This window comes from Sparus aurata, chromosome 18, assembly GCF_900880675.1.
Source record: "Sparus aurata chromosome 18, fSpaAur1.1, whole genome shotgun sequence".
NCBI lineage: Eukaryota > Metazoa > Chordata > Actinopteri > Spariformes > Sparidae > Sparus > Sparus aurata.
The window spans coordinates 28,455,565-28,482,983 of NC_044204.1; the positions used below are offsets into that span (position 1 = coordinate 28,455,565).

At 41.2% G+C, this 27,419-nt stretch overlaps 3 protein-coding genes across 3 annotated transcripts; 1 reads left to right on the forward strand and 2 right to left on the reverse strand.

Annotated features, from left to right (window-relative positions):
* The first annotated feature begins 733 nt into the window (after positions 1 to 733).
* On the forward strand, positions 734 to 4,580 carry prss23 (serine protease 23). Its single transcript, XM_030395298.1, has 2 exons — positions 734 to 1,172; positions 2,802 to 4,580. Exon 2 carries the CDS (start codon positions 2,820 to 2,822, stop codon positions 3,939 to 3,941), a length of 1,122 nt encoding a protein of 373 aa, XP_030251158.1. The 5' UTR covers positions 734 to 1,172; positions 2,802 to 2,819; the 3' UTR covers positions 3,942 to 4,580.
* Positions 4,581 to 6,039: 1,459 nt separating this feature from the next.
* Positions 6,040 to 12,453, reverse strand: cfl1 (cofilin 1). The gene is made up of 4 exons (XM_030396718.1): positions 12,274 to 12,453; positions 8,211 to 8,521; positions 8,050 to 8,126; positions 6,040 to 7,080 (listed from the first exon to the last, which is right to left on the reverse strand). The coding sequence occupies exons 1-4, from the start codon at positions 12,436 to 12,438 to the stop codon at positions 6,968 to 6,970; spliced, it is 666 nt and encodes a 221-aa protein (XP_030252578.1). The 5' UTR covers positions 12,439 to 12,453; the 3' UTR covers positions 6,040 to 6,967.
* A 2,650-nt stretch (positions 12,454 to 15,103) lies between these two features.
* LOC115568987 (atlastin-3-like) lies at positions 15,104 to 27,419 on the reverse strand. The gene is made up of 14 exons (XM_030396798.1): positions 27,219 to 27,419; positions 24,974 to 25,196; positions 24,089 to 24,223; positions 23,564 to 23,668; positions 23,427 to 23,477; positions 23,140 to 23,196; positions 22,958 to 23,050; positions 22,712 to 22,850; positions 22,476 to 22,603; positions 22,338 to 22,394; positions 21,214 to 21,285; positions 20,922 to 21,113; positions 20,481 to 20,720; positions 15,104 to 18,012 (listed from the first exon to the last, which is right to left on the reverse strand). The coding sequence occupies exons 2-14, from the start codon at positions 25,175 to 25,177 to the stop codon at positions 17,950 to 17,952; spliced, it is 1,536 nt and encodes a 511-aa protein (XP_030252658.1). The 5' UTR covers positions 25,178 to 25,196; positions 27,219 to 27,419; the 3' UTR covers positions 15,104 to 17,949.

Consider the following 27,419-nt stretch of genomic DNA (forward strand, 5'->3'; position numbering starts at 1 on the left):
ATCTTTTATTGAGAGAGTTTGTCGGTTCTGTGAGCTGCTAATACTCAGGAGCAGCTCTAAACGGTTTAAATTCAGGGTTTTGGTGACAGCCCTACTGAAAAAACCAGCATAGACCAGCACCAAAACCAGCACCAAAACACAACATAAAGCTGGTCTAACCAGCAAGACCAGCACATGTATTTTGGTGCTGGTCTGTGCTGTTTTTTTCAGCAGGGAGTTTAACAGCACAACGTCACTAACGCGAATGTTGGTTATTTAGTCTTTTTAATTAAGATTTTCACAGTCTTATATTTCAATCATTTTACAACTGTGAGTTTCTCAAGATGAAACATTATCTTTTAAATTGGTTAACATCATATATGTAGTTTAATGGAACAATTCAAGGTGCATTAACAAATAATTTGTCTCTCTCCATTCACCACAATACTATCTATGACGTCACAAATGTTTCAAATATTCCTTTTATTTAAGTTTTGATGATGATTTTTTGATGTTGGGCTACGAAGAGCATCTTAAATGTAAACATTTTGATATTAGCATGTAGCTCAACTCAGCAGTTCCACAGAGCTGCTAGCATAACTGGAGACGATTAGCCTTATTATGTAACTACAAATATAATTTTCATAAAATATTTTGCCTTCTACTTGGTTTAAAGACTTAAATCAGATTTTTCTCCACGTTTTATTTCATGTTAGGAAAGTATAAATGTGTATAAAGTGTGAGAATAAGCTTTAACTGATGGTTTATTTCCAACTGCTAACCGAACACTATAACTGTCCAGACTAACGGTCGCTCCCCCGTCGGTTGGCCGTCAGCGGGCCGGCTGCGGGGCGGGGGCGGGGCGCTAGCACCGTGAGGCAGGACGCTTCAGAGGGCAAACACTTCTGCTCAGACCGGAGACTTTTATTTGTGGCTGTGTGACTGAGCCGGGCAGGTTTCAGAAGAAGCACTCTAGGTCCTGAGAGACTCTGCATCTGGCGCTTTATTTATTTATACACGCTGTTATAAAGAGCAAGTGAGACTTTCCCTTGTGGAGGACCAGAGAGAAACTACCTGCCGGCGACCGGAGAGGATGAGGAGAACCTGGGGAGGAACGATCGAGAAGGAGCCGTCTGATGGGGAGGAACACTTGACTGGGATGTAAACACGAACCATCGATCTCTAATCAGGAGGTAACTGCATTAGATTGACAGGAGAGACCACCATGTTGTATTTACAGCTCTGTGCGTGAAGTAAAATAAGGATTTTTACACTCTTTGCCATGTCTAAGTTGATTATTCAAACCAAACGTTGTCGTGAAATTTATGGTTAAAGATTCAATAAATGATGTCTATGAGGGTTACAGGTGTTTCCAAACTTTTTTTTTCATAGTCCTAAACATCCCTTCAACCATCTTCCCTGAGGGGGAACTTGTGTTTTGGACAGATGTTACATGAAGCTAAACTTCATTTGACTCATTAGATAAAGTTATATCACATGTAGATGCTGAACAGGGAGTCTTCTGTGGAGTGATTTGGACGCCTGCCTGTGTTATTTGTGAACTGAAAAGACTAAACTTTGTGCATTTTCCCTTCAATATGCAATCCATAACTGTGAGAGGATTCATTTGCACCACTTTTTGCTCCTCAGGGTTGCAGATTAATCTCCAAAAATCAGCTCTCCTTCTCTCTCTCTTTAGTTTTATGTTCCTCTGGATCATTTCACAGTGGTGTCCATCAGAATAACCTTTAACAAACCTCAGGGAAAAGCCGCGGTTTTGGTTCAGAGCCGTGCATTTTTGTCTCGAGAGTCAAACGTCGTGTTTAAACACTGACACACGCTCTCGGCACACATACACTTTACATGCCCTTCTTCACCAGCCAATTTACCACTTCAGGTCCTCTGTAGCTGTCATGTGTCTGACATGTCAACATGGAGAGGAACATACACTTTCCCTTTTTACAGAAGCTCCTTTTTTTTGTTTCTCTGCCTCCTTTGTAGTAACCCTAGTATTATACAGAGCAGCACATAGGTGTGTGGACAGACCCCACCCTGCCCTTTGTTTGGAATAATGCTCTGTCTTCGCCGCCGTGCCTCGACTTGTTTCTTTTCACTTTTCACACACCTGCTCTCTCCGTGCCATGAGTGCCTCAGGGTCCACAGCCTTCAGAGGGGATCAAGTATCTCCTTTTCTCTGCTAATCTGCCCTGAAAGCCTCGATGTACACTGTGGAGGAGTTAGTGTTTGATGGAACACAACCTCTTACCTTTTTGAGCTTTTACAAATATTTGGTTGGAGGGGTTTTTACTGTGACCTCGCAGCCTCTTGTTCACCTCTTCACTCTTGTGGATCCACATCAGTGAACATAATACGATGTTCCAAGTAATCACACACTGCATTTCTTTTCCTCTCAGAGCGCGAACCACTCAGCAATGTCTGTGAACCACTTTGCCTCCTCTTTAATTGAAACTTTTCCCTCCCTCTGGAATTTGGACCAAACCGATATTGAAAATGCTCGTTCGCCTCAATCGTGATGAAATCCCGTTTTCCTGGTAATCTATATTGTAGGAACAAGAGGCCCATTGTTGCCTCGCCACACCAGATGAAACTCAGGCCCGCGTTACGGCATTGGATTTTGCAAGCTGACCTCACTTTTTGCATAAGCTGTGATTTATAATCAACGGGGAAAGAGTCCAGATTTATGTGGGATTAGTTTGTTGGACTGTTTGTTTGTGGGAATGTTTCCCATTTTCTTGACAAACATCGAGGAATTCGTGCAAATCTTTTTCTCATGTTTGTGATTAATTTTCTGTCGTTTGCAGTGTTTTCCCGTCACCGAGATGACGCCACACCTGCTCCTGCTCCTCCTGCTCCTCCTCCCCGTCAGCCTGTCCTTCCTGCAGCCTCCTCACCACCCTCCCGTCCACATCCCCACGCTGGTCCCTCACGCACCGACGCCTCTCATCCGCTCCCGCTTCAGCGCTCACACTCAGCTGGACTTCACCACTCACTGCAACTCCAGCTGCTTCCACCGAGGTGAGCAGGAGGCCCTGAAGGGGGAGCTGACACAGAAACTGGCCTTCGAGACGCTGTACGCCGACGGCTCCCGCACTCTCACCACGGTAGATGTGGAGGCTGATGAGGACGTTGATGGGGATCACCTCGCCCTTCCTCCTAGAGTGAAGCCCCGGCGCAGACGTGTGAGGCGTCAGATCTACGGAGCAGACGGACGCTTTAACATCCAAGGGGACAACTTCCTGTTGGATTACCCTTTCTCCACCGCTGTGCGCATCTCCACCGGCTGCACCGGCGTTCTCGTGTCTCAGCGGCACGTCCTCACAGCTGCCCACTGTGTGCACGATGGGAAGGATTATGTGAAGGGGGCGCGCAAGCTCAGGGTGGGCTTCCTGATTCCTCCGTCCATCAACGGCACAGATGTGGGCCTCACTTCTGCGAAGAAGCCTCTGGTCCGCTGGGTGAGGGTGAAGCGTACCCGCGTGCCTAAGGGCTGGATCCAGGGCCCTCAGGAGGTCAGCATGGACTTTGATTATGCCCTGCTGGAGCTGCGTTGGCCTCACAGACGTCCCTTCATGCGCCTCTCCGTGGCTCCCTCCTCCGACGACCTGGCAGGGAATCGCATCCACTTCTCTGGTTTTGACAGCGACAGGTCTGGAGAGCTGGTGTACAGGTTTTGTCCAGTCGAAGAAGAGTCCAGTGATCTGATATACCAGCACTGTGACGCCCGACCTGGAGCCAGCGGATCAGGAGTGTACGGCAGAGTGTGGGACAACAGCTTAGAGCGCTGGGAGAGGAAGGTCATCGGCATCTTCTCTGGACACCAGTGGCTGGAGATAGACGGGGAGAACCGGGATTACAACGTGGCCGTGCGCATCACTCCTCTGAAGTTTGCTCAGATCTGTTACTGGGTGCACGGGAACCGACTGGACTGCGTCCAGGACTGAGAAGATTTGACAGCATAGCGTGAAAAAGAAAAGAAAGCACAAAGCGACTATAAAAATACAGGGTGAGATGTCTTACATCCACTAAAGACAGACGAGTGAAACAGGATTTGATCCATACAGAAATAACACCGTTGAGTGACACACTCAGTTACTTTTGGATCCAGTTCCACTGTGTGTGTTTAATTTTCTCCCTGTAACCTCTGGGCCTATTAAACAGATCTGCCTGTGAGATCATCACCACGGCATCTTTTAATATGTTTCGGCCCGCAGTCAGATTAATAACACGCTCAGTGTTTCCACAGTATTAAACTAAACCACTTTTTACAAGAGGGGGAAAAAAAACACTCTTCTCCTCGTGTGTGCAGCGCGTGTCAGTAGCAGCAGATTATTTTCCTACTGTGGATGACGGCAGACTATTGACATTTTACATCTTTCCTGCTCTGTTTTCTTACTTTGGGGAAATGGTTTGGTATTTTATAGCTCTTCAAAAAAATCATTCAGCTTGTGGACAGCCACTGATGCTTTTTGACGTTTCAGCAGACCGGATGCCCTTCATAGTGTGGTCGAAGAGACACGGTGTTAATTTTATTTTTGTGAAAAATGCTTGATATATATTTTAATAAACAGAGATTTATAGCAGTGTGTGTGTTTGTGTGTCTCTGTCGTCTTGGCCTGGCTTCAGGAGTTGTGTTGGGGCTCCCTCCTGTGGTCAGAACCGGTACCGCAGCACCAATGGAGCTGAACAACAAGGACACTCTCCAGTTTAGAGCTGCAAGGAGTTTACAATTAATTGATTGGTCAGTCAGGAGAAAATTGACTGCAAACTATATTGATATTCAGATAATGGATTCAGTCTTTTTTCCAAGCAAAAAAGTCAAACATTTGCTGGTTCAAGCGTCTTAAATCTAAGAGTTTGCTGCTTCTCTTTGTCATTTATGATTGTGAACACTTTGGCTCTGGACTAACTTTTCATTTAGATGCACAAGCACATCATTTAGGTTCACCCAGTAATACATTTTAAGTTGGTTTCTACACACATTATGTTAATGATTGTAATGTTTGATTAATTTAATTTCCTATTTAAACGAGCACTCTAGTTTTGGAGAAGAAATTAAGTATCAGAATTTAAATATTTACAGTACTAATGAGGTGATAGTACAAACTCAGAAATATGTCCTTTTTCCATCAATGAATAAACGAGCTGTTCTCAGAGGTACATAAGGTCCCCAGAACACTGTTTGAAGCTAGAAAGGTGGCAGGGTCCGCCACGTATAAACAAAGTAAAACAGTATGAAACTGTGTTGAACTTTAAGGTCAGATCGTTTATTCAGTCATGAAAACAAAGAGTTTGTTTTTTTCAGTTTGTTTAGGCATATATTTTTATTTATCTTTTTAAATCTGTCAATTCTCTTTTTCTTCTGCTAAACATTTTGTCTACAACAGTCGACCCTGGAGCCCTGAAATGAAGAGTCTGGGTTGGGTTTTGGACTGTTGGAAGGAGAAAAGAAGCAAGTTGAAGACGTGAATTATGACTGTGGGAAGCTGTGATGAGCTGGACTGATTCATCAGTAATGAAAACCTTTAGCTTGTAGCTCTACTCCTGTTTGGTTAAACTGAATTTAGAGCTGAATTTTACTGATTGGTCAATTGACAGATCATGGCAGTAACTAGTTATTCAAGCCAAGATCACGCTAAAATGTTTCTTCTTCAGCCTCTGATAATAGTTAACTAAATTTTGTTCAGTATAAGTTGGACAAAATCAGTTGTTTGAATACTTCAATTTAGGTTTTAAGACACAATGATGGGCAATTTAAAAAATAACATTTCACAGACAGAACAATCGGTTGATAATCATTTTAGTCATAACTGAATTGGATGAGCAGAATATTTATCACTTGTTTGTCTGTTGGGTTGAGGATTGTGCACCAGCCTTAAAACTTATGGTTTACAAACGGGTGCCATCCATCATAATATGATGCTATAGATACAGTTACATCTGATGTGCGACATGAAAAAAGAAAACAAACTGAAATATAACTTTGGAAGAATAGGATCAAGTGTTTCACAAGTAACAAAAGTGGAAAAAGAGCAGAACAAGTCAGTAGTTTAGTGCTTTTTATTAGAGATAAGGAGACGATACAAAACATCCACCATTCAATATTCAGTCTTAACTCTGACCGCTGATCTTTCATATACACATCGCTCCCCATCAGACCTTCCTAACACCGAAGTTTTTAAATCAAGAGGATCCAGGTTTAACAAGTACAAGGAATGTTGTCCGTTTACTACATCAAATGCAATGGTTTTCTGACCCAGAACTGGAAATAAAAAGAATTCACTCAAGTTTTGGAATTTGCATGTTCAAAAAGAAAAAACAAATGGAATAACAAAACAAAAAAAGAAAAATATATATATTTAACCGTGTTCCCCCAGAGAAAGTTTTTTTTTTTTTTTTTACATCTTGTGCAATCAAGAGTGAATTAGTTCATATTACAACTAGTCTCAACTACACACACACACTTACAAAACTTAACTAGAAGTTTGGCAAAAAAAATAAAAGTACTTGGAACGTTTTGTTTGTCGGGATTTCGATTGTTGGAAAACTAAATTTTTTTTTTTTGCCCGTCCCTTTCTCTGCAATCATTCAAATGGAACCCGGAGAGAACAAAAACCTGTCCTTAACATAAATTATGTGTATTTCATTTTACCATCATCCTTCCTCAGTTGTATCTTACTGTTTTTCTTAGTGTGTGTTTTGTTCATATTATTTATGTTGCGTGAACTGGATGACAGTCTGCATTTGTGGAATTTTCCTTTTGTTTTGTTTTTTTGTTTTGTTTTGTCTATCTTTTGACCCCGAACTCACCCGAAATATCCCACCCAGAGAGTCCCGCAATTGGTGCCGGTTCTGCTTTTGCCCTTCACCAAACCACACTGGAATGAACGGCTAAACCCAACAGATGTGTCTGAAAGGCCTCGATCGAAGCCAGAGAGGGAGGGGGGGGGGGGGGGGAAGGAGACAATATTTATACAGGGCATCCTTCCAGAGTCACTACTGAGTTGCCACCCAGCTTCTCTGCCAGGGTGTGCCGTTCTTTCAGGTCTTCCAAACCGTTCACCTGCCACTCGTGCTTGATACCTGAAAACAAACAAAAGAACAAACTAGTTTCAGACAAGGACACAAATCTAATCACTTTTAGTAAAAAGTAAGGTTTAGTAAGGTTTGGTCAGTAGAGCCTCATTTAGTAGGACTTAATCCTCTGAGCTTACTTAAATGTCTATTGACTAAACTTTTGTTAAAAAAGCAGTCCAATTTCTGCTTCTGGGAACCGTCATCATTTTTACAGGACCATTAACCCACTTAACCTCATCTCAATCTATACTTAAATTAAACACCGACAACACTGTGGGTTTAAGGAGAGGAATAGTTATACTAAGGGGATAGCAAGTTTAAATTGAAGTTTCAATGATTTGAGCAGCACTAAGCAGTGTTTTGTCCACACGGGGGCAGCAGAACAAACTCTTCACACATTGACACCATCATCACACAATTTCCTGTTTCCACATCCGGACTTACCAACATTAACATTCATGTAGTCATGTTTCTGGCTTCCTTCCCATTCGTTCTCCTTTTAGCTCTGTTTTAATGTCCAACAACTCCAGATGGTTACATCGTGTTCTATAGCTGCCAATTATCCCAGTATGTTCACAAATTAGACGCTAACATTTTGATCTGCTGCCCCATCAGGTAGCTGGCAGTGGGTTTTCTGCTAAAAACGTTGCAACGCCGGTGAACTAAATAGCAAGTTGCGGGCCAGACAGCTAAAGATTGAGACCCAAGACTGCAGAATCAAGGGGTAATTCTGAGTTTGTTACTTCTCAGTGACTCATTTCACATCACATGTTTTTCCCATAGCACTTTTGGCCGCGCCGGTTCAAACCAAGCCACGATGACTGCTTTTGCATTACCAGTTTTACCGAGTTGAGCTGCTGAAGTCAAAACTGCTGAAGGTTTGGGTTTATGGTTATTATGTTTGCGCCTGCAACTTTGTGATTCTTAAACCGTTTATCCATCAACAGAAACAAAACTATGTACACAGTTATTTACCTTCAAATTTCCTCTTGATCGCATCTTTTGAGCTGGCATAGATCATCTTGCTCTTCAAGGGGGCACCATCTGGAGCCCTGCAAGTGGGAACCAAAATGATTAACGCCAAATGTCATCTTAATAATCGTTAGTAACTCTTTAATGATAATTTCTGCCCATACCAGAAGATAAAGATCAAGTCCTCCTTCTTTGTTTCTTTGGTCTCATAGGTGGCGTCGTACAGGGCGTAGCGGCAGTCATCTGGGGGCAGCATGTTCACAAAGTATGCGTATGGGTCCTGGACTTTGGTTCCCAAGTCACCGAGCAGGATCTCTTTGCCATCATCCAGAACAATGTTCTTGAGGTCCTTGCTCATGCAGAACAGAATGGCCTTCTTCCTCTTCTTCTTCTCATCCTCGTTCGCCTGAGCCTTACGCACCTTCATGTCATTGAAGACTGCGATAACTTCATCTGTGACTTTCACACCGGAGGCCTGTGGAGAGAACAATCTGTTAGTTTAGAGTTTAATGCATTTACAGTTTATTGCTGAACCCTCACTACAGGATAATGTCTGAACAGACTACCTGCAACTTTATTTCTTTAACAGATTATGTCACAGAAAAGGTTAATTCCTAAACTGCTATCCTCTTTTAAACTTAAACTGAAACTAATGCTTTTAGTAAGCAAATACTGCATATTGTATTTATACTGTATATTTGCTAACTATACATTTACAGCTTGTGTGTATACATTTTATTCTTTCTTATATTCTTGTACTTTTTATATATTTTACTGTGTTTGGTTGTAAAACAGCATTCGTAGTGGAAGGCAAAGGAAGAATTTCATTGTACAGGGAACTTGTTTCTTTAACTGTGCATATGACAATAAACACTTTTACACTCGAGTCACATGCAGTGCTACCAGTGCTTCCCTGTCTGAATCTTATCTTTACAGTCTTGTTGGGGGAAAACACAAAATTTGAATATGATTATTGAGCTCTGGTCAATGTATCACAAGCTCCCAGAGTATCAGTCTAGAAAAATAACAGACAAAAGTAAGCTTTGTCTGGATGAGGCAACAGTTGTTATCATCTGCAACAGTTAGTGTAGACATCATGAAGCTGAAGAAAGGCGTCATGTGACTATCACCATTACACAGCAGGAATGCTCCTTACGAGGCCGACTGATAAAGAGGATCGAAATGCAAAGGCGCGGCCATGACAAGCTGTTCGCCACGGAGGTAGGAGAGATGGGAGATTTTGGTTCTGTAATGCAAGCTTAAAATTGTAGCCTTTTAATGACATTTATTATGCATGAGGTCGAACTGTATGAATACAAAAGGACAAAAAAAAAAACATATGACGCCAGTGCTGCCTGTCCAAAGTTCACCTTGAATCAGAATACTAAAAGAAGTTCAGTTTAAAAAGGTGTGGCCAAGTCTTCATGACAGGACTATAGGCATAAAAAAAAACATTACATAAGTTGTTTCTACAGAGAGATCAGCCGTGTGTCTATACCATAAAGGAGACCATGTGGGTGAGGGTGTGGTTAGGAATTAAGTGTTTCAGGGCAGGGTTGAGTCACAGACAATGGAGCTTCTGTCACATACAGAATACTAGTCACATCGGGGAGTCACAGCTCCTCCATAAACTAAATCAAGTCTTCTGACTGTGTTAAAGGTGCTTCATCACAGGAAAATGTGATCTCAGGAGGAGATGGAAGAAAACTGCCATCTACCAGCAATGTGTCCAAAAAAAAAAAATAGACACAATAAAAAGGGAAATAATGGGGCAATAAAGACGGAAAACAGACTGCAAAACAGTACAAGGAGGCACTGTATGTTTGCACAAGGCGTTAAAGACCTGTATGAGATAGTGAATTTTAGTGTAATAATTAACCAGCTAACAACCCACTTCCTTTATCACAGGTCAATAAAATTATTGTACTTCATAATTTGGACTCCTTGCAACTGTAGCAAAGTTTCCAAAATATTTGCTGAGGTTTACACTGTCTCAGCTTACGAGACACTCACTGCATTATTAAAAAAAAAAAATACTATGACCATATGCTTTGCATGTCTAATTTTTCAGTACACAGACATAACTTACATGTGTAAAGTCAACGAAAACAAAATCGTTGCTTTCACTTCCTCCTTTCCACTGCCTCACTTCGGCCCTGTCGGTCACCATGTTGTTTTTATTCCGTTTCTTGTTTTGTTGCAGTAGCAACCCTGTATCACCATGGTGATTACTGAGCTCCTACCTTATCTAATCTTAACCGTCGATGCTTTTCTTTACAAAAGGCAAGGTTCAAGTGACTCAACACAAATCTAGTCACAATACAAATTTTAATTCCTCTACACAGTTCAGATTAGAGGCATATCGTAGGCCAATTTCACCTGCAAACACAGGCCTGATGAGATTATATCTATTTAAACTCTTTAAATCTAGAAAACGCTGCAAAGGGAAAGTGCAGCAGGCAGATTTAGTTGATGTCAGGTTGTTGCTGGTGTCGACTCAGCAATGAAATGCCCAAAGACAACATAGCCAGACGCTAAAGGTGCACCGTGTCGTTTTGGGAGAAAAAAAAAAAAAAAAAAAAAAGAGTTAGGCTTGCCAAAACAAACTGAATCAAACTCTTTGTTCTCATGACTGGATATACAAACTGATCTTAAAGGACGTCACAATTTCATCCTGTTTTACTCCGTTTATATGTGGCGGACCCTGCCACCTTTCTAGCTTCAAACAGTGTCCTTATGTTGCTCTGGGAACATCTTGTTTATTCAGTTATGGGAAAACATAAACATTACTGGGTTTGCGGTATTACTTCATTAATTGTAAATATGAAATCTTGAGTTTTAATTTATTCTCCAAAACCACATGCCATTCAAACAAAACAAAAATGATTTCCATATGAATCATTTTATACACATACATGATACTATGAAATTCGATTTGTGTTGTAATGAGGCAAAAAAAATATATATAACGCAGATTTTGCCATTTCCGACACCAAACTGCTTCTCTAAGGTTTCATGACTACATATGAATAAATGGAAACATTCATTAATTATTCTTTGTTGGTATTGTTTCGTTGTCTAATGGCGCGATGAGCGTGCAGTGTGTATAAAAGGGCTGTACAGTTTAATGCGCAACCAAAAAAAAGATGCGCAGTGCCGACCATGGAGATCCACAGACAGCGGCCCATTAGCTTCAGCTAACGGATCCAACACAACCAACCTGCCGTTACATAATGATCACAATTCAGTCAAATAGTTGCTATATTCTAATTGATACAAGGCAAAAGTAGTCATCCAGCAAATGGCCGTCAAGTAAATCTAATTGCTGCTTCGTTACAATACAGCACAAAAAAAGGGTCTTTGCACCAAATTCAGGGTGGGGCCATGAATGCAGCACACGCACATGTGAGCGCTAGCTTGCTATATAAGGAGAAGCTCGGCTCGATCGGACCTTTAGTTTGACAATTCATTCATTTTGTCACGATGCGACTCGGCCACAAACATACAGAAATGTCAGTTTAGTGACACTGTGGGTGAAAAGTGTCTTCATGTGGAGCAGGAAGTCAACCAGCGTCTAAAACAGTGATCGCGACAGAGCCGTGAACAGACAAAGAGCAGGAAAATCTCAGCTAGCGTCAGCCAAAATGGGTGTCATTTTCTTCCTGTGCTAACGCAGCTAACAATACCGTTAGCAAGTTAGCCCCGGGGCGCTTCTGCACCTGCCAGCGCTGCGCTGCGATAATGTGGAAGCGTCGACGAGCCGAGGAGAAATAACGGAAACATGATGCAGTGAAACACTAGAACAGCATCGTGTGCATCCGAACACACAGCAGAACATTTATACTTTTTTTGTCGGCAAAACACGGAGAATTGAACGAAATGGCGCCAGTTGTATGGGACCGTTACGTACTTTAGCTCTTTCGTTATCACAGGCTAATAAAAACTAACCACGGGACATGTTCGCTGAATTTGACGACTGTAAAAACGTATGAAAGCTTTGTTAGCTGTCGAGCCTCTCAGACAGAGGAGGAAGCTGCCTAGCACCGGCGCTAGCTGCGGCTGCTGCGGCACAGGACCGGCTTACTACGTTTCATGCTAAAACTAATACAATCAGCTATAAAAATAAAACACACGTCAGTCGACCTGAAACCTCTGAATATGTTGAGATCAAATCGACGACAGACAGTCAAACCAGGAAGAAAGGAAAAGGTGTTAATGTTAACCTACCATGGCTGCAGCTCTGAATAGGTCAGCGTCGGGTAGAAATTGAATGAACTGTGATGATGAATTGTGGCTCTCGCTCAGATACTGGATACACAACGTGAACGCGTATAAATACGCGCGCCTGGCTCTAGCTACATGCACGAGCTTGAGCGCATGTCTATTAACCATGAGATTCCGGCTGGTTGTTTTGTTCTTTAGTGTTTACTTTTGACCCATTTATTTTAGTGCTTGTGGCAAAACAACGAGGGCCGTAAACCAAATTGATTTAATGATTAGCTTCAGTTCAATATCTTATATACAGAAATTAAATACGTTTAAAAACTATTGTTCGTGGTGCATTTTTGATATTTTTGTTGCCAGTGTTATCAAACATGACACGTTTGAGTGGAACAATGTTTTACCTTTAAATTATTGAAATTTTTTTTTTTCTAAGTTTCATTTTTTCTCTGTTTTATTGGATGCTTAAAATAATTATTTTATGTAATTTAGCGGTGGCGGCCAGCAAGCGTAGACAAATCAAACACACCAAATCTGTAGCGTAGAGCATTATGGGAGTATGTGTTTATGTAGTGTCTCAATAAATTTACAGTTCTCTGGCGATGTGCTAAATATATATATTTAATATATATATTTAATCGTGTTCAATTAGTGCTTGATGTACGATTGAAGATTTCGATAACAGGCGAGGGTCAACCGTTTGATGTTTTGCAGCTATACCTGTATTTTCTTCCTTTATTGTTTTTATGATGCCCTATTTATTTTTAATACGTGTATGTAGCCGTTATCGGGACTAACGCTGTAATGTCGGGGTCTGCTTCATTGACGTCTATACGTGCTATGGAACATTACACTAATGGCGTGATGGGTGATTAATAATTAAAACTGTTGTGCTGCTGTTTTGAACCGACATTCAGCAGTCGGTCGATGGCTAAGCGGTTTTCAGGATGGAAGGAGACTCTCCGCCATCCCTCCTCCCTCCTCCCTCCACCCCTCCTCTCCCCTCGTCTCCCCCCCTCCTCACTCCCCCCCTCCCCTCTGCGCGATTTTGGTTGGACTCACTTCCAAATATGGAAGCGAACAGTGAGCGGCGGCGCTCGGTGCACGCGCCTCGCTCACAGCATGAGGAGGGGCGGGGCCGCGACGCTGATCACCATATAAGGAAACAAGGGACACGAAACTCGTTGTAGCAGATTTTTGTACACGGCATCTCGTGAAGGGGAGACACACACACACACACACACACACACAAAGAGAGAGAGGAGGAGAGAGAGAGAGAGAGAGAGAGAGAGAGAGAGAGAGAGAGAGAGAGGCGGAAGATGAGGGACGGCGATGACACAACAAGCACGGCGATGAATACACACATTTCTCTGGAGAATTAATTGATGCTCCCGCTACAACATCACAGCTGAGGCTAATTCGTGCCGCGGCACTGCTGCCTTTCTTGTTGTGGGACATGCGGCCTGAAGGAAAACGGCGCTTTAGTTGTAAACACATCGGTAAAATATGACCCACATTCATTATGTGGTGCAACAGCCAATAAAACAATTCTATCAAATACACATGAACTCATATGTTGCCAGTAGTGTCTTCAAATGACCTTAGTTGACAATATTTTCACATTACACACCAGATTTTTGTCAATATTGCGCATCACAGGCGCCATTTATGGTAGAGCAGGTGTCCCATGTACAGAGGCTTTGTCCTCGCTGCAGGGCCCGGGTTCAGGTCCCGGCCTGGGGTCTTTTGCCAAGTGTTGCTCCCCCTCTCTCTCATCCTGTTTCCTGTCATACCTTCAGCTGTTCTATCAATAAAGCAGATACAGGCCAACAATACATACATATATATATGTATATATATATATATATATATATATATATATATATATATATATATATAAATTGCACATCACAAAAAGTGTTTTCACTCATCCTACAGTAAATAATATACATTAATACATGTTATTTAATGGTTATTATTATTATTATTGTTATTATTATTATTATTACAGTACATCACTGGACATACATTTACCCACACTGTAGTCTACATATCATTCCAATAAAGGGACACTATGTGGTTTTGGAGAAGACACTCAAACTCAGAATTTTAATATTTACAATGTTAATAAGGATTCATGATAACTGAATAAACACGCTGTTATCAGAGGAAAATAAGGTTGAAGCTAGAAAGGTGGCAGGGTCCGCCACATAAACAGTATGAAACTGGGTTGTTCTTTAGGACCAATTTGTTTATTCAGTCAATAAAACAAAGAGTTGGTTGGTTTAGTTTGTTTTGGCATTAAAAAAAAAATCAGCTATTTTACTCCTGATAAATATTTCTTCCCGCAAACTACATAGTGCACCTTTAAACATTGTTTTTGAATTTTGGTTTAAAGGAGACATATAGACTGCCGAAGTCACGCCCTCTCCATTGGAGCCCACAGGCCCTTATTTCGGAACAAATATGTATGGTAGTGAAAGGAGAGAGACAAATAATCTGTCTCACTCAACATGTCACCAACAGCGACGTGGCCTTGTGCAATGACAACAAAGTTTAATCTAAACTGATTTTATGCATTCGGAGTCAAATATTCAAATGCAACTTGTCAAAGAAAATGTTGTGGCTGCACACTTACATGAAATGGAAATCACCAAATTAAATCAAAGCTTGACATGAACAGTATTTTGAAAATGTTGAGAGAATGGTTTTAGTCGCTGTTTGGCCAAACTCTTGCTGGTGGATCTGTGTGCTAATACACCTGAAATAGAGTTTCATCCCTGTAGGATCTTTTGTGATAAAGAACAGTTGATAGAACAGATCAGAAAGGCGCATCAACAGTTTCAAGCTCCGTTTATTCTTTACAAAACAGCATTTCTCGAGCCAAGACCACCATAGCCCTGCAGGAGATGATTACATCAGCTGTTATTACAATATTGCATGCATTTATTAAAGTTTGGAATGAGCTGTGTGCAAAAAGCACCAAAGAGGAGGGGAAGTGCAAAAGAGCTTGTAAAACATCTCAGATTTTCCTCCTCTTGTGGAAAGAGACAGACATGGAATGTGCAAAAAGATGGTGAAACATCATGGATCGAGTCTCTCGTGCTCCATATTTCCACATTTCGTTTTTTGGCCCTTGTGATTTGATGACTTACACCTACAGTTTGATGGAATCACTGTGGGATTAAAGCACTGTCAATCAGCGTTTAGTGTCTCCAATCTGCATTAATTTACCTGGTTTATTGGTAGTGCACAATGCAAAATCAACAGACTACTGGATCCTACTTGTCCTCTCAGGTCAGACAGTCTTGTGACATTGAAAGTAATATTTTATGACACTAAATGCTTACCACTGCTTCCTCTCCAATCCCAATGTTTCCCAAAAGAATGTGCGTTTGATCATATTCAGAGATGTAGGGCAGGGTTGCAAATAATCAGTCCTTTAATCCAATGCCTGCTTCATTCTGAGCTGGCCTGAGAAGCCCTGCGTGGCCCAACAGAGGGGAACTAAAACCTAATAAATCCACTGTGTAATACACCTTTTTATATTCCTCTATGACTTATTTTTGAAAGACACAGCTGTTTGGTTAAATGACTGAAAGGAAATGAGGATGTAAGAACCACGTCAGCCAAAACTCTTACTCCTTTAATGTAATCTGGTTTCATTATGCAGTATGTTATGCAACCGTTACATGAAGTCACTTTAAGCAAAGCTCTGATCCAAACATGCAATAGTTTCAAGCTGGATTGATAGCCATGTATAGGGATTATTTTACCCAAAAGTACAAAGTTTCAAAAATAATGTCACATGGATTAAGATTTCTTATGCGAATACTTAACCGTGAAATAGTTTAAATATCGCTTTTGGCTGCAGCCACGTCACCATGTCAGCTCTATAAACTGCATCACAGTGAAGTGTCATGGTGTTTTCACCCAGTGGAGCTGATAACACAGGCTACAAGTGGTCCCTAAAGGCATTACATCAGGACATCATTTCTGAGGTGCAAACATACCAACATGACTACATATTAAAGGGCAACTCCGCCAATTTTACACATTCAAGCGTGTTTACAGTTCTTGTGAAGTACAACTGCATGTGTGAAGAAAGTAGTACAACGCCTTTTGTGGCTCCAGAAATAGTACTGCCTGTAATATGATTAGCTACCTACGGTGATGTCACTCGGTGGCTAACTTGCATTGTGGGTATTGTGGGCACCATGTTTTTAAAAGACAGGAGAGTGAGTGAAATAAAACAGGTGATGTCTCTAGTTTATGCTGTCTTGATTTCAATCAACTGTCCGCAGTGAGTCATACAGTGTAATAACACTGCAGTGTAAAACCTGACGTCTACATTACCCACAATGCAACTCAGCCACTGAGTGACCGTAATCAAGGCAATCTATCAGTTTCCATGCAGCTTCCTCCGGAGCAACTAAAGACTTTTTTTCACATTTGCAGTCGTACTCTTGAAGACAACCTGTAAACTCACTTAAATGTTTTAAACTGTTGGCGTTTTTGACAACCACCGCATTTGATCAGAATCTCTTCAAGTGCTGCAATCTTTGAAAACACAATTAATAAGAAGTACAAAACCTGCATGCTTTTCTAGTCTATTTAACATCTTGCTTGTTATTGTTTTCGCATAAATGTAACAGTTTTTGTCTGAATAAAATGATTATAGACACCAATTTGTAAAGTTTTGAAGGAGTAAAGCTCTTTAGCATATATTAACTGAGGTTTGAAATAATAACAGCACAAAGGTCAAAGTATATTTCAAATATTTAAAGCTAACTCTTTGGCTGACCGTTGGCTTTTTTTGTTATATGGGATATTTAACACCTTTGAGTATTCCGATAACATCTTATCTTTGGAGTTGGAAAGTTTTGCACAACATGAGTTCCTATATATATGTTCACTGGAAGAGTCTAGTATGCAGTATCAAACAAATCTACAAAGTGTAACACATTTCCATCAAGGAATAAACCGCAAAGCACTTGAAACAAAGTAACATTCTCGTTAAGCGCGGCTACGTAACCCTACTGTGCTGTGTAGAAAGTGCATATCTTGTTTTCTTCTCTAAGTAGTGACAGCTCACCAGTCTAGAAAAGCTACTTTATATCAAATATGAAGCAAGTCGACAAACAGAATGGAATGTTTTTAAGGCCACAAAGTAAAAAAAATATAGCCACGAAGATGTATACATGTATGAGCTTTCAAGCCAGCTTTTTTAAAAAGGTAATTATTTAAAGATATACTGCAGAAGCTGTTTCAAAAGCACCCTGACTACCCCTGTCTGAACAATGTACAGCTGCGTGAGACGCACTCAGCTGAACTACAACATTTAAGTGTTTTAGAAGTTCTTAAAGTAAACATCGATTTGTCTATTCAGACCAATTGTAAACTTGTTAAATGACGGCAGTGTCAATTTAAGACATAATGTATCCATAAGAGGGAGTGGGATGATTTCACTCCAGTCACCTTTATATGAGCCTGGGCTTCAGCAGGCAGAATAACGTGCATAATAAAGATGCTGGTGTGTTGGCATCACGTTTTGACCTTGTGCCAATGTGTTTAGCTGCATGTTTATTCCAGTGGGTGGCATGATAAGGCTTTAGTGCTGAATGTGTGCTTGTGTTGTGTGCTGGTTGCATTGCATCGAGATTATGAGGGTTCAGAGGTCCTCTAACTGGATTTCTTCTGGTCAACAGCGCTCGCCCCTCTCGTCTTGTTCAACGCCACGGTGGCCTGAAAACAGAGAGAAAAGAGAAGACACTTCAGTTGACTGCGTACTGTATCATCATGTGTTTCTTGCAACATCTGCTGACTTCCTTTTTTTTGTTTTCAATCTATGGCTAATTCACTGACAACATGCAGGCCCCTCTCTCATATTTTTAAACTATCCAGGAAGTGCTGTGGTCGATACATTGAAACCACTTCTGGTTTTGTGTAAGTAAGCAGCAGCGTGAACTTAAAAGTGAACTCCAAATACTCCCTGTGGGCTGTTGGCAGGGATGTTATACTCTCGTTTTATGCTGCGTTGACACGGGATCCTGCTAATCTCCAACTTTAAAATAAAGCTCTACATATTCCTTAAATGTATTAAAGAATATAATGACTAACTGTGAGGTGAAAGGGGCTGTAACAGTTCCAAGTCACAGTGAAACAGGTGACAAGTTAGAGCGTCTTCAGCTTCTGAAACGTGACGCATTTCCTGGTTTGGTTACCGGAAGAAGCTAAATCAAATGATTGGGTTGCTCTGAGTGGCCGTGGCTCTGCAACTTAAGGATGACTTATATGGAGCTGTTGAGAGATATGACGCTGTGGAGGACTGACGGCCACGACACACACCTCCCTTCACCTGTGGAGTAAGACCAGGAGGGGGAGGGGAAATGTTAACTGACCAAATAAGACCAAATAAAATCCACCTGCAATCCATTACAGGCCTCCAACTTAACAGTTCTGCTTGCTACACAAAAGCCACTTGCAGTTTCACATTATGTCACCCCGAGTTACATTTGAATTCGGTAGTTGTTACATGACTTTATCCAATCAAAATGAGCCATCAAAAGAAGGTACATGGAGCCGACTATATATGACGCAAACAGAATGATATCACACATGTAACACTGGGAAGTGAGATCCAAAAACACACAAAACAAACATTCTGTTGTTAATTTCCAGTACATGCCACGATGGGCCAGGTAGTGGGAAAGCAAGCAGGGTTTGACCTGCTGTGTCTAGCAGAAGAGTGCAGGTTCTTCCAGGAGAGATTGTCTGAAAGCCACGTATCGTCAGCCATTGAAGCCAAAAAATTAAATACATATCAATGTATTGTTGAAAACGATATTGACATATTTCACCTGCTCGTCTACTTTAACTTGTCAAAACGTGAGGCCTACATCGCTAACAGTGCAACTCGCATGCTGAGAGTTTGTTCAGAGATGCGGGTATGTTATGCTACCAGAGGTTAGCGTAGCCCCAAGCAGAGAAAAGCCAGCAGGAGAGGTTTGGTAAAGCCACTTCCTTTTTAACTCCACACCCTTAGATGTTTTATTCATAGTCAAACTTGCGGTTTTCAGCCAGAACTGATGCCAACTCAAGAGACACGCTTCAGAGTTGTTTTTTTCATGTACAGAGCGCTAACCAAGACCTGCAAACACTATTGTTAGTACAACTGGTAGACCAACAATGAGATAACGTTCACATGACTTGTAATAAACTTAAATAATTATGTAATTTCTCAAACTTGCACTGTATTTGGCAAAAGAACTTTTCAAGTTTTGCACCGTCATCCTAGTGTGATTTACAGAGAAACCTTAAACTTGATTACGTGATTTTTTCTTTCTGGAAGAAAAAACAGGATTGAGGACTTTAGAGCACTGAATGCACATAATTCGTTACTGAAAACTGCTAAATTCATTGCCCTGTAACTAAATTATTTGCTGATTGTTTTAAGTCATTTACTTGTTTTATGCTGAGAATGAGCGAACTGCTGCCATCACAAGTTTGTACCTGAAACCCAAAAGAGGCCGGACCTGGAGGAACACCTCAGTGCCATTCAGCTGAGAAGTTCGTAAGAACTTTGAACTATGTGCCTTTTTAAGCCTTTAAAACAGATTGTTTGAGCCCAAAGACACCACTACAGTGGCTTAATTGTGGACACAGCAGCTGGCTAGTAAGCCTCATGTTTAACATTTGATTACAAAAAGCCACATGACCATCAGTTTCTCTCTGATGACAACAAATTCTTTGCTACTCTGAAAAAGGTCAGAAATAACCTCAACTAAATCAAGGGAGGAATCTCAGCCTGCTTGTTTATAAAACTTTACTCCTACTGACCACCAAACACTCCTTCAGCAGGTGAAATAACACCAAAACAAGGTGCCAGCTGGTGTTCTAATTAAAAAAGTTTTTTTTAATATAGGCAAATAATCCTTTCATAGAGAGTGGTGAGCATGATTTAAATTCAAACTGTTTTTGAGCTCTTAATAGTTTTTGAACATCACACAGTGCATGACTTTAATGGAATGTGTGCATGTTCTGTAAGGCAGTGTGAGTCAAAAGCTCCATTACTAATGTCTCTGAGATGCCATTTTGTTCTTACACACATCAGTTGCTCCCTCTAGTGGCTCTTATGTGTGCATGCACTGGACAAAGGGTATGGTGGTCTGACTGAAACCCTGATAGTAATACACCAGACACATTATTCTCACCTGCTCCAGGACGACACCTGCGGCCTGGTCGATGGTTACTCCCACAGTCCGGTACCGACCAGAGTAGCGGATGAAGGCCCACGTCAGCATGGACATCATGACCACACCCATAGTACAGTCACACACCACGGCGAAGGTGGTCAGCCCGACGAAGAGCAACACACCTGACAGCACGTAGAGGAAGCACACGAGGACAAACAGCACTGCAGGTGTCCGGAAGGCGCTGAAGAGATTTTTGGACTTTAACAGCAAAGAAAAAAACAGATGGTTTAGAACAAACACAGCATTAACACTACACAACAATCAAAATAATCAAAATTCCAAAACAACTTTTGTTTTGTGTAATTTAGATAATAAATGTTAAGATGTTTATTTTAAACAAATCATTTCTTTAAAAATCAGCATAAAGGTTAAATGATGTTTATGGAACAGTCTCCTAACCTCATTGTGCTTGGCAAATGACTGCCACATATCCTCCAGCTCCTTCTCCAGCTGTTCTTGGTAACGGTCACAGAACTCTTGTCCGCCCATCTTCTTGGTCGAGGAGAAGGCGTGAAGAGCCTCTCGGACGTTGAAATTATGCTTTTCCTCCAGAGACTCGGGGGACACATAGGGCAAGTCTCCACCACACACCTTAAAAATGAATGAACAGAGAAAAGAGACATAAGAAAGATAATTATCTATCCTTTCTCTGTTTATAATGTTAGGATTTTTCACACGTAGGTGAGCTCACCTTCTCCATGTTCTTATAATACTGATCTTTGGCTGATGCCACAGCTGCCAGGTTGTTGGCCTCTGCTGTAGCCTGGTGAGACAAACAGACACATGTTAACAAATCAAAGTTATCTCCTTGTTAACAGGAAAATTAGTGGTTTGCCTGAATTTTTGTTCAAAGGTTCTATTGATGAGAATTTTAACATTTATATAGCAGCAACCAGACTGCAGACTGGATGTAGTCTGATGTGGTTTATGATCTGTTGCTTTCTACTGTTCTATCCTGCACATTCATGTTGATGAACGTGACAAACTAGAGACAAAAAAAACAGAAAGGGCAGACTCATCTCCTGGCAAAAGAAAATGAGTCAATTGCTCATCACTTTTTTGTGGGTTTACCAAGTTTAAATATAACACATATATTTTTATTCTAGTTTTGGTGTAGAAGTGGTACCAGAGCTTGAGTCCCTCTCAGTGAAACTGTCAGCGCTTCGCACATTTATAAAGAGACTAACAGAGTTAACACACATCATTGTAAAATGACGTGCAGTTTAGACAGTAAAACTGAAGGCATTCACATTTCTATTGAAACCATTAAAGTTTAGCTACTTAAAGCACATTTTTATTTGATGCCTCAGGTAGCTAGCACAGTAGTAGGATAGCTAGCGAGCTAATAATTACACTTCATGAATTTCTGTTGTTCAGCAGATCAAAGAAAGAGTTCCTTATCGAGCTGAAAACGTTACGAATGTGCAGCATGTAAAAAAACACACACACACACACACACATTCAGGACGAGAATATTTTCCCACGTGTGGTGAATGAAGGGTTCACTTTGTCCAAACCAGAGTTGGTGATTGGTGGAACAGTGGAAAGACTAACCATGACAGTTTTGATGAGTTTTACTTTGTTTCTGTCAAGATCGCATGAGGCGTTTTATGATCACCTGCAAGGTAAAATTACTGTTTTCCTCAATGGGGTCTGGTGGCTCTGAGGAGAACCATACAACAGCTGTTTCTGGTTAGGGGGTGAGGTGCAGCAGACGTCACCCTTTTGTTTCTGGTCTGAGATGCTGTAGCTCTAGAGCGCCATCTAGTGGCTGTGAATGTTGCATATTGAACCTTAAAGCCCACACATACATACCATGAGCATCGTCTTTGGTTGTGGCAAATCTTCACCCTGGTAAATCTTGATGTAGGCCTGGTAAGGCAATAATGACAATATTAGGAACGAGAAACTGGTTCAGTATTAGCAAGCAAACTCATTAGGAAAAGATGTTACCTTGAAAAACTCAAGCAGGCCCCGGCAAGTGACTTTGTTTCCATTTATTTCTTTCTCAGCTAGACGATCTGGGTGCAGCAGTTTAGGTATCAGGCTCTCCAGCTGCTCTCTGAACTCTGGGGCCACATCTGACAAAACAAATACATCAACACTCAGGGCAGCGCTTAAAACACTAGTTATTATGCTCATTAGCAACCTCAAACCGAGCACAACAGTATGGAAAGCAGAGATCGTACCTTTTAGTTTTCCATCAAAAGAAGGGTGGGTGGCAACCTTCAACCCGGGGTGAGGCAACAGGAAGCAGGAAATTTTGGTGAAGCATGAATGGATGTGATCCCTCACTGTTTGCAGCTCCTCGTGCTGGGACTCGTTAACCTTTAAGAATAAAGACAGTAGTCAGGTAAAAATCCCAAACTCAGAATTTAAGAATCAACTAAGCGTATCATTTATATTCTGCCAAACCAATAAGACAGCAGTGGTACCTGTAAGCGTTTATCCAGGAACTCATTGCCTCCTTTAAACCCGTACTGGTATTCATAGGGGAAGCTCCAGTCCCTGACCAGGAACATCAAAGACTGCAGGAGGAAATGAAACAGTTTTATCAAACAGAGAACCAAAACATCAGACACAACTTCAGCAAAACCGCTTCGATTGTTTCTCTCACCTGAAATGGCTTCTGAAAGATCTCATCCATGGCGAGACGACCGTACTCTGTGAACAGCTGTGAGGGGGAGGCAGCCATGACGCTGAATTAATACTGAGATGCTAAAATCTGCAGAGCAACTAATCAAGCAGTGTAAGTCCTTAAATATCCACTCAGACCAAATCACACAGTCTTCCTGCCTGTTCTTCTTTCAAACATACTTCATCAACCAAATCAAAGCAGGTGTTTTGCATCAAAATGTCTGCTGTCATCATCAGATTGACTTTGTCACACTCAAATAAACAGACCTGTAGCTGCTGCAGATCGTCCTCTTGTATGTTCTGAGACAGATTGTAGATCTACAAAAGAGGACAATGTGAGCACGCCTTACGATAAATATAAAAGACAAACGATTCAATCAGTGGCATCAGAAGAGATCGGTCACCTGTATTGAGCTGGTCATGGTGCTGAGGGCAAAGATGGTGGCACAGTCCTTTACAGTGGACTGATAATCAAAGGCTCCCTGAGTGTCCATCAACACTACCGCCACCTACAGGAGCACAGAGACAACATACAGCACAGGACATAAACACTGATGAATTGTCAAGAGAAAGAATAATTCAATTTCAAAAGCTGCTTGTTTAAACTGAATATGTCCTTCAAATTACAAATAACAACAGAAGCAGTAAAAAAAAAAAACATAACATATGAAACTATCTGCATGTATGTATAAAATGACTAGTAAATTACAAGTCAGATAGATGATGATAGATAATGTTCACCCATCCATCCTTTTAGTGGAGTATCACTGTCTAAAATGCAAGGCAACAACAAACAGTTGTTTTCATTATAATCACAACAGAACGAGGGATGAGGAGGAGGAAGAGGCAAAAATTCAGACAACGGTCACAGACAAATTTTATAGAAGTTATTTAGTACTAGTTGCTTGACAAACAAATAGTGCACATACCTCTGTTCCGTCGCTCTTTTGGACGGGGAAAACTTCACTCCACAGCTGGATGCCTGTCGTTTCTGGTTCCGAACCTCCTCTCCAAGAAAATCCAGTCAGCGGCTCTTCGTCCTGACCCAGCCAGTTTATATCACCCTGCAGAGATACACATTAGGGGCACCATGGAATGTATCTTTGAAACTCTGTATCAAAACCTTCTAGCTTATTCAAAAACTGCAACGTGCCTCGTCATGTACGTCTGATTATGCTGAAGAATTGAGCCGCAGCTGCAGCAGCAGACATTTTATTCTGAAACATTAATAGAAACTCCAGCTGTTCTACATAATTTACAGCACAAAAAAGTACGATGTGGAATGTCACCCTCAGTCATGTCATAATTATCTTCACAGTTAGCTTTTCTTTTGACTGCACTGGGTACATGATGGAGAGAAAATGGTAGCAAACATCTGGCCTGACAGCGGCGCTACAGTAAAGGTGATAGAGTGACCAAAATCTCAGCAAATGCAATGCCAAGTTTTAGGTTTGATTACATCCAAAAAGGCATTCACAAGGACTCCACTCCTTAAATGACTAAATTCTCAATGATTCCCTTTAAGCGAACCTGTCAGTTGACGCGTTAAAGCAGGGAGGGGAAATAATGTGGAATGCCTGCATACAGGTTTGATTCCAACCGAGACCAATTTCTTCACACCTTTGGCACAAGCAGAGGAATGAGTCAGTAGTGTGACGTCCCTGCTGTTACACACCCATCAGTTACATGACAGTATTTCAGCACCAAATATGTCCCCCTCAGGTATGTGAACTTGGTGTATGAGTGCTGTAGACAGATGTGAGGAGTATGATGTAATTTCTGACACTGATAAATCATGTTACAGTGTGACTCACCTTTCTGTACATGTAGCGGAGCATGAAATCCAGCAGGAAGCTCTTGCCCTTCCTGAAGGCTCCGGCCACTGACAGCACCACCACATGTTTGTCTCGGACCTCAGGAGCCAACAGAATCCGACCCAACGCCTCCGTGTCCAAAGCAAAGGAGTGATCCTCCTTGCACACTGTGACGATCTGAACTGGACCTGGTTCACTCCCCATTCTTAAGAGCTACTGGTCCCTGTGAGGAGCACAGACAAAAACACAAGGTAGATATTAGTTTGTTAGTTGTTATTATTTATTTATCTGTTCACTGATTGATAAACTGAGTTGTCTTTATTTCGACACAAAAAGTGAAAAATGTACAAGGTGATCTCTGAAACACATTCAATTACAAAGCCATGAAGCATAGAAAAGTAAAATCTTTGACATTTTATCTTGATGAATGACTTTAAATGATCAATCAATTAGAAATATAGTTGCTGATTACTTTTTACTCAATTAACTCACAGATATTCCTCTAAAAAATGACATCAGTCTGAGACAGAAATGCATTTGACTTAAATTTTGATAGAGTGGGCGTTTATGGGAACGCCTCAACTACTTCCAAGGTTCATGAAGACGAGAAAAAGTGTAAAGAGAACGAAACTCCAGAGACACGTATTATTAGACCCACGGATTTCAGCTTGTGGAGGTCATGCTTATGCTTAAGTAGCACATTTTTAAAAATCAATTTATTTTATGGGCAATTGGACACGGAAAACCCTCATAATCAGAAAAATGCTGTATATCAGCTCTGCTGATCGGTCTGACCGTACATCATCCCTCTGAATAGAGCTCCTATATTCAGTAAAACGCTTGACGCTACAATATGGAGCACACTTTCTATTTTATAGGCAATTAAATCCTTACTGTTAATGGTCTTTCCATTGAATGGGTGGCCAGAAGACATTTGATAATCACTTAGTAGTTTTATAAATTAATATTTAAAAAGACACAATCATCAAACATTTGTTTCACAAATGTGAAGAGGTGCTTGTACTTTTTCTGTACTTTAGGTTACTCTAAAAACTTTTGCGTTGACGATAACTTCCTATGCTGTGAGTGAGTATGTGTGTGTGTGTGTGTGTGTGTTGGCTGGCCACAAGCATTGCCAAGATATTGTTTAGGCTTGTGTTACTTGTAATGGACAGTTCACAACATAATTATTAATGAATGCTCTAATGGATGACAACTATTCACAACAACTGTGGCCCATAAAAGGTTTCCTTTCCTGCCCATCGTCAGATTAGAAATCATAATGGAAAAATAATCAGTGCATTAATCAATAACAGACATTATCTTTAGAACTTTGGTGCAAATTTCTTAGAGATCACTCTGCTGAGCCATGCAACTGACTATAACCACACACACGACGCTGCTGACTAATAATCTAACATGCACTGATCCTTCCACACAATCATCAGCTCTGTGTATAGATGACTGTGGGATGCTCTTCTGGGAGTCATGCTGCTTTGCCTCTAGCTAGTAGATTTTGCATGCCCTGTTCATTTCAGCTGCTTCAGTAGACTTCATTGTTGTCGCTCTTTTGAGGATGGCCTTTCCTATGATGAGTCAGACAGGCATGTGCTCTCATGACAGCTCGTCTGTGGGACTACAATCATCAAAGCTCGCTCTGCATTTTCACCAAAAACTGAGCAACACCTCAGAAAGGTGTGGCAGCCAGGAGCAGCATGCCAGGCATTTCTGCACGGTGAATGTGCTGAACGAGTAAAATAAACGAAATATATACATCTCCAGCCATCAGACAAAACCAAATGTTGAAATGTACGTGGGTTTTGTTATGTGCAAGAACGTGACCGCATGAGATGAACTAAATTGTACCCCACAGCACCGATGTTAGCAACTGCCACTTAGCGCTGACAGCGATGATGTTGGCTACGTTGGCACTACTTGCACTGGCAACGTGACAGCTAAGCTAAACGGATAGCAACGTTAACCTCAAATGTTTTCAAGACGCCTCACGGCAAACTACTTCCCATGACTGCTAACAGACTACTATCTCACTTGGTAACGGTTGTTGTTAATAGCTTCTACATCTCCATGTACTCAAACAAAAACAGCTAAATGCTAATTGTTGACGCGTATCGGTTGTTAGCTGTCACCGAAAACAAGAGTTAAAAATAACGTTGCATCAATCTTTTCACAGTTTGCAAATAACGTATCTCCTCGTTTTAGCTTCGGTGTCAGGGCGCAATGTTACCTTTGATGTCTTCAAACAGCTTCAACAGAGTCGTTAGAGAGTGGAGAAACGTGACTATTTACACTGGCACGAAAACAACTATGAGAACTTTTTTCCACCACCATCAACTCGCACACTTCCGGGTTGTCCGCTGTGTGCGCACCACCTTATGGGAAATGTAGTTTTGGTACGATTCTCTGCTTGTACTTGTACATGACTACG

Coding starts and splice junctions, on each gene's coding strand:
- prss23 (XM_030395298.1), top strand. CDS start 2,820: ATGACGCCACACCTGCTCCTGCTCCTCCTGCTCCTCCTCCCCGTCAGC.
- cfl1 (XM_030396718.1), bottom strand. CDS start 12,438: ATGGTTAATAGACATGCGCTCAAGCTCGTGCATGTAGCTAGAGCCAGG. Junction 8,522..12,273: donor TATTCAGAGCTGCAGCCATG/GTAGGTTAACAT, acceptor TTCTCTCCACAG/GCCTCCGGTGTGAAAGTCAC. Junction 7,081..8,049: donor GATCAAGAGGAAATTTGAAG/GTAAATAACTGT, acceptor GTTTGTTTTCAG/GTATCAAGCACGAGTGGCAG.
- LOC115568987 (XM_030396798.1), bottom strand. CDS start 25,177: ATGGGGAGTGAACCAGGTCCAGTTCAGATCGTCACAGTGTGCAAGGAG. Junction 23,197..23,426: donor ACGATCTGCAGCAGCTACAG/GTCTGTTTATTT, acceptor TCCCCCTCACAG/CTGTTCACAGAGTACGGTCG. Junction 21,286..22,337: donor AACCAAAGACGATGCTCATG/GTATGTATGTGT, acceptor TTGTCTCACCAG/GCTACAGCAGAGGCCAACAA.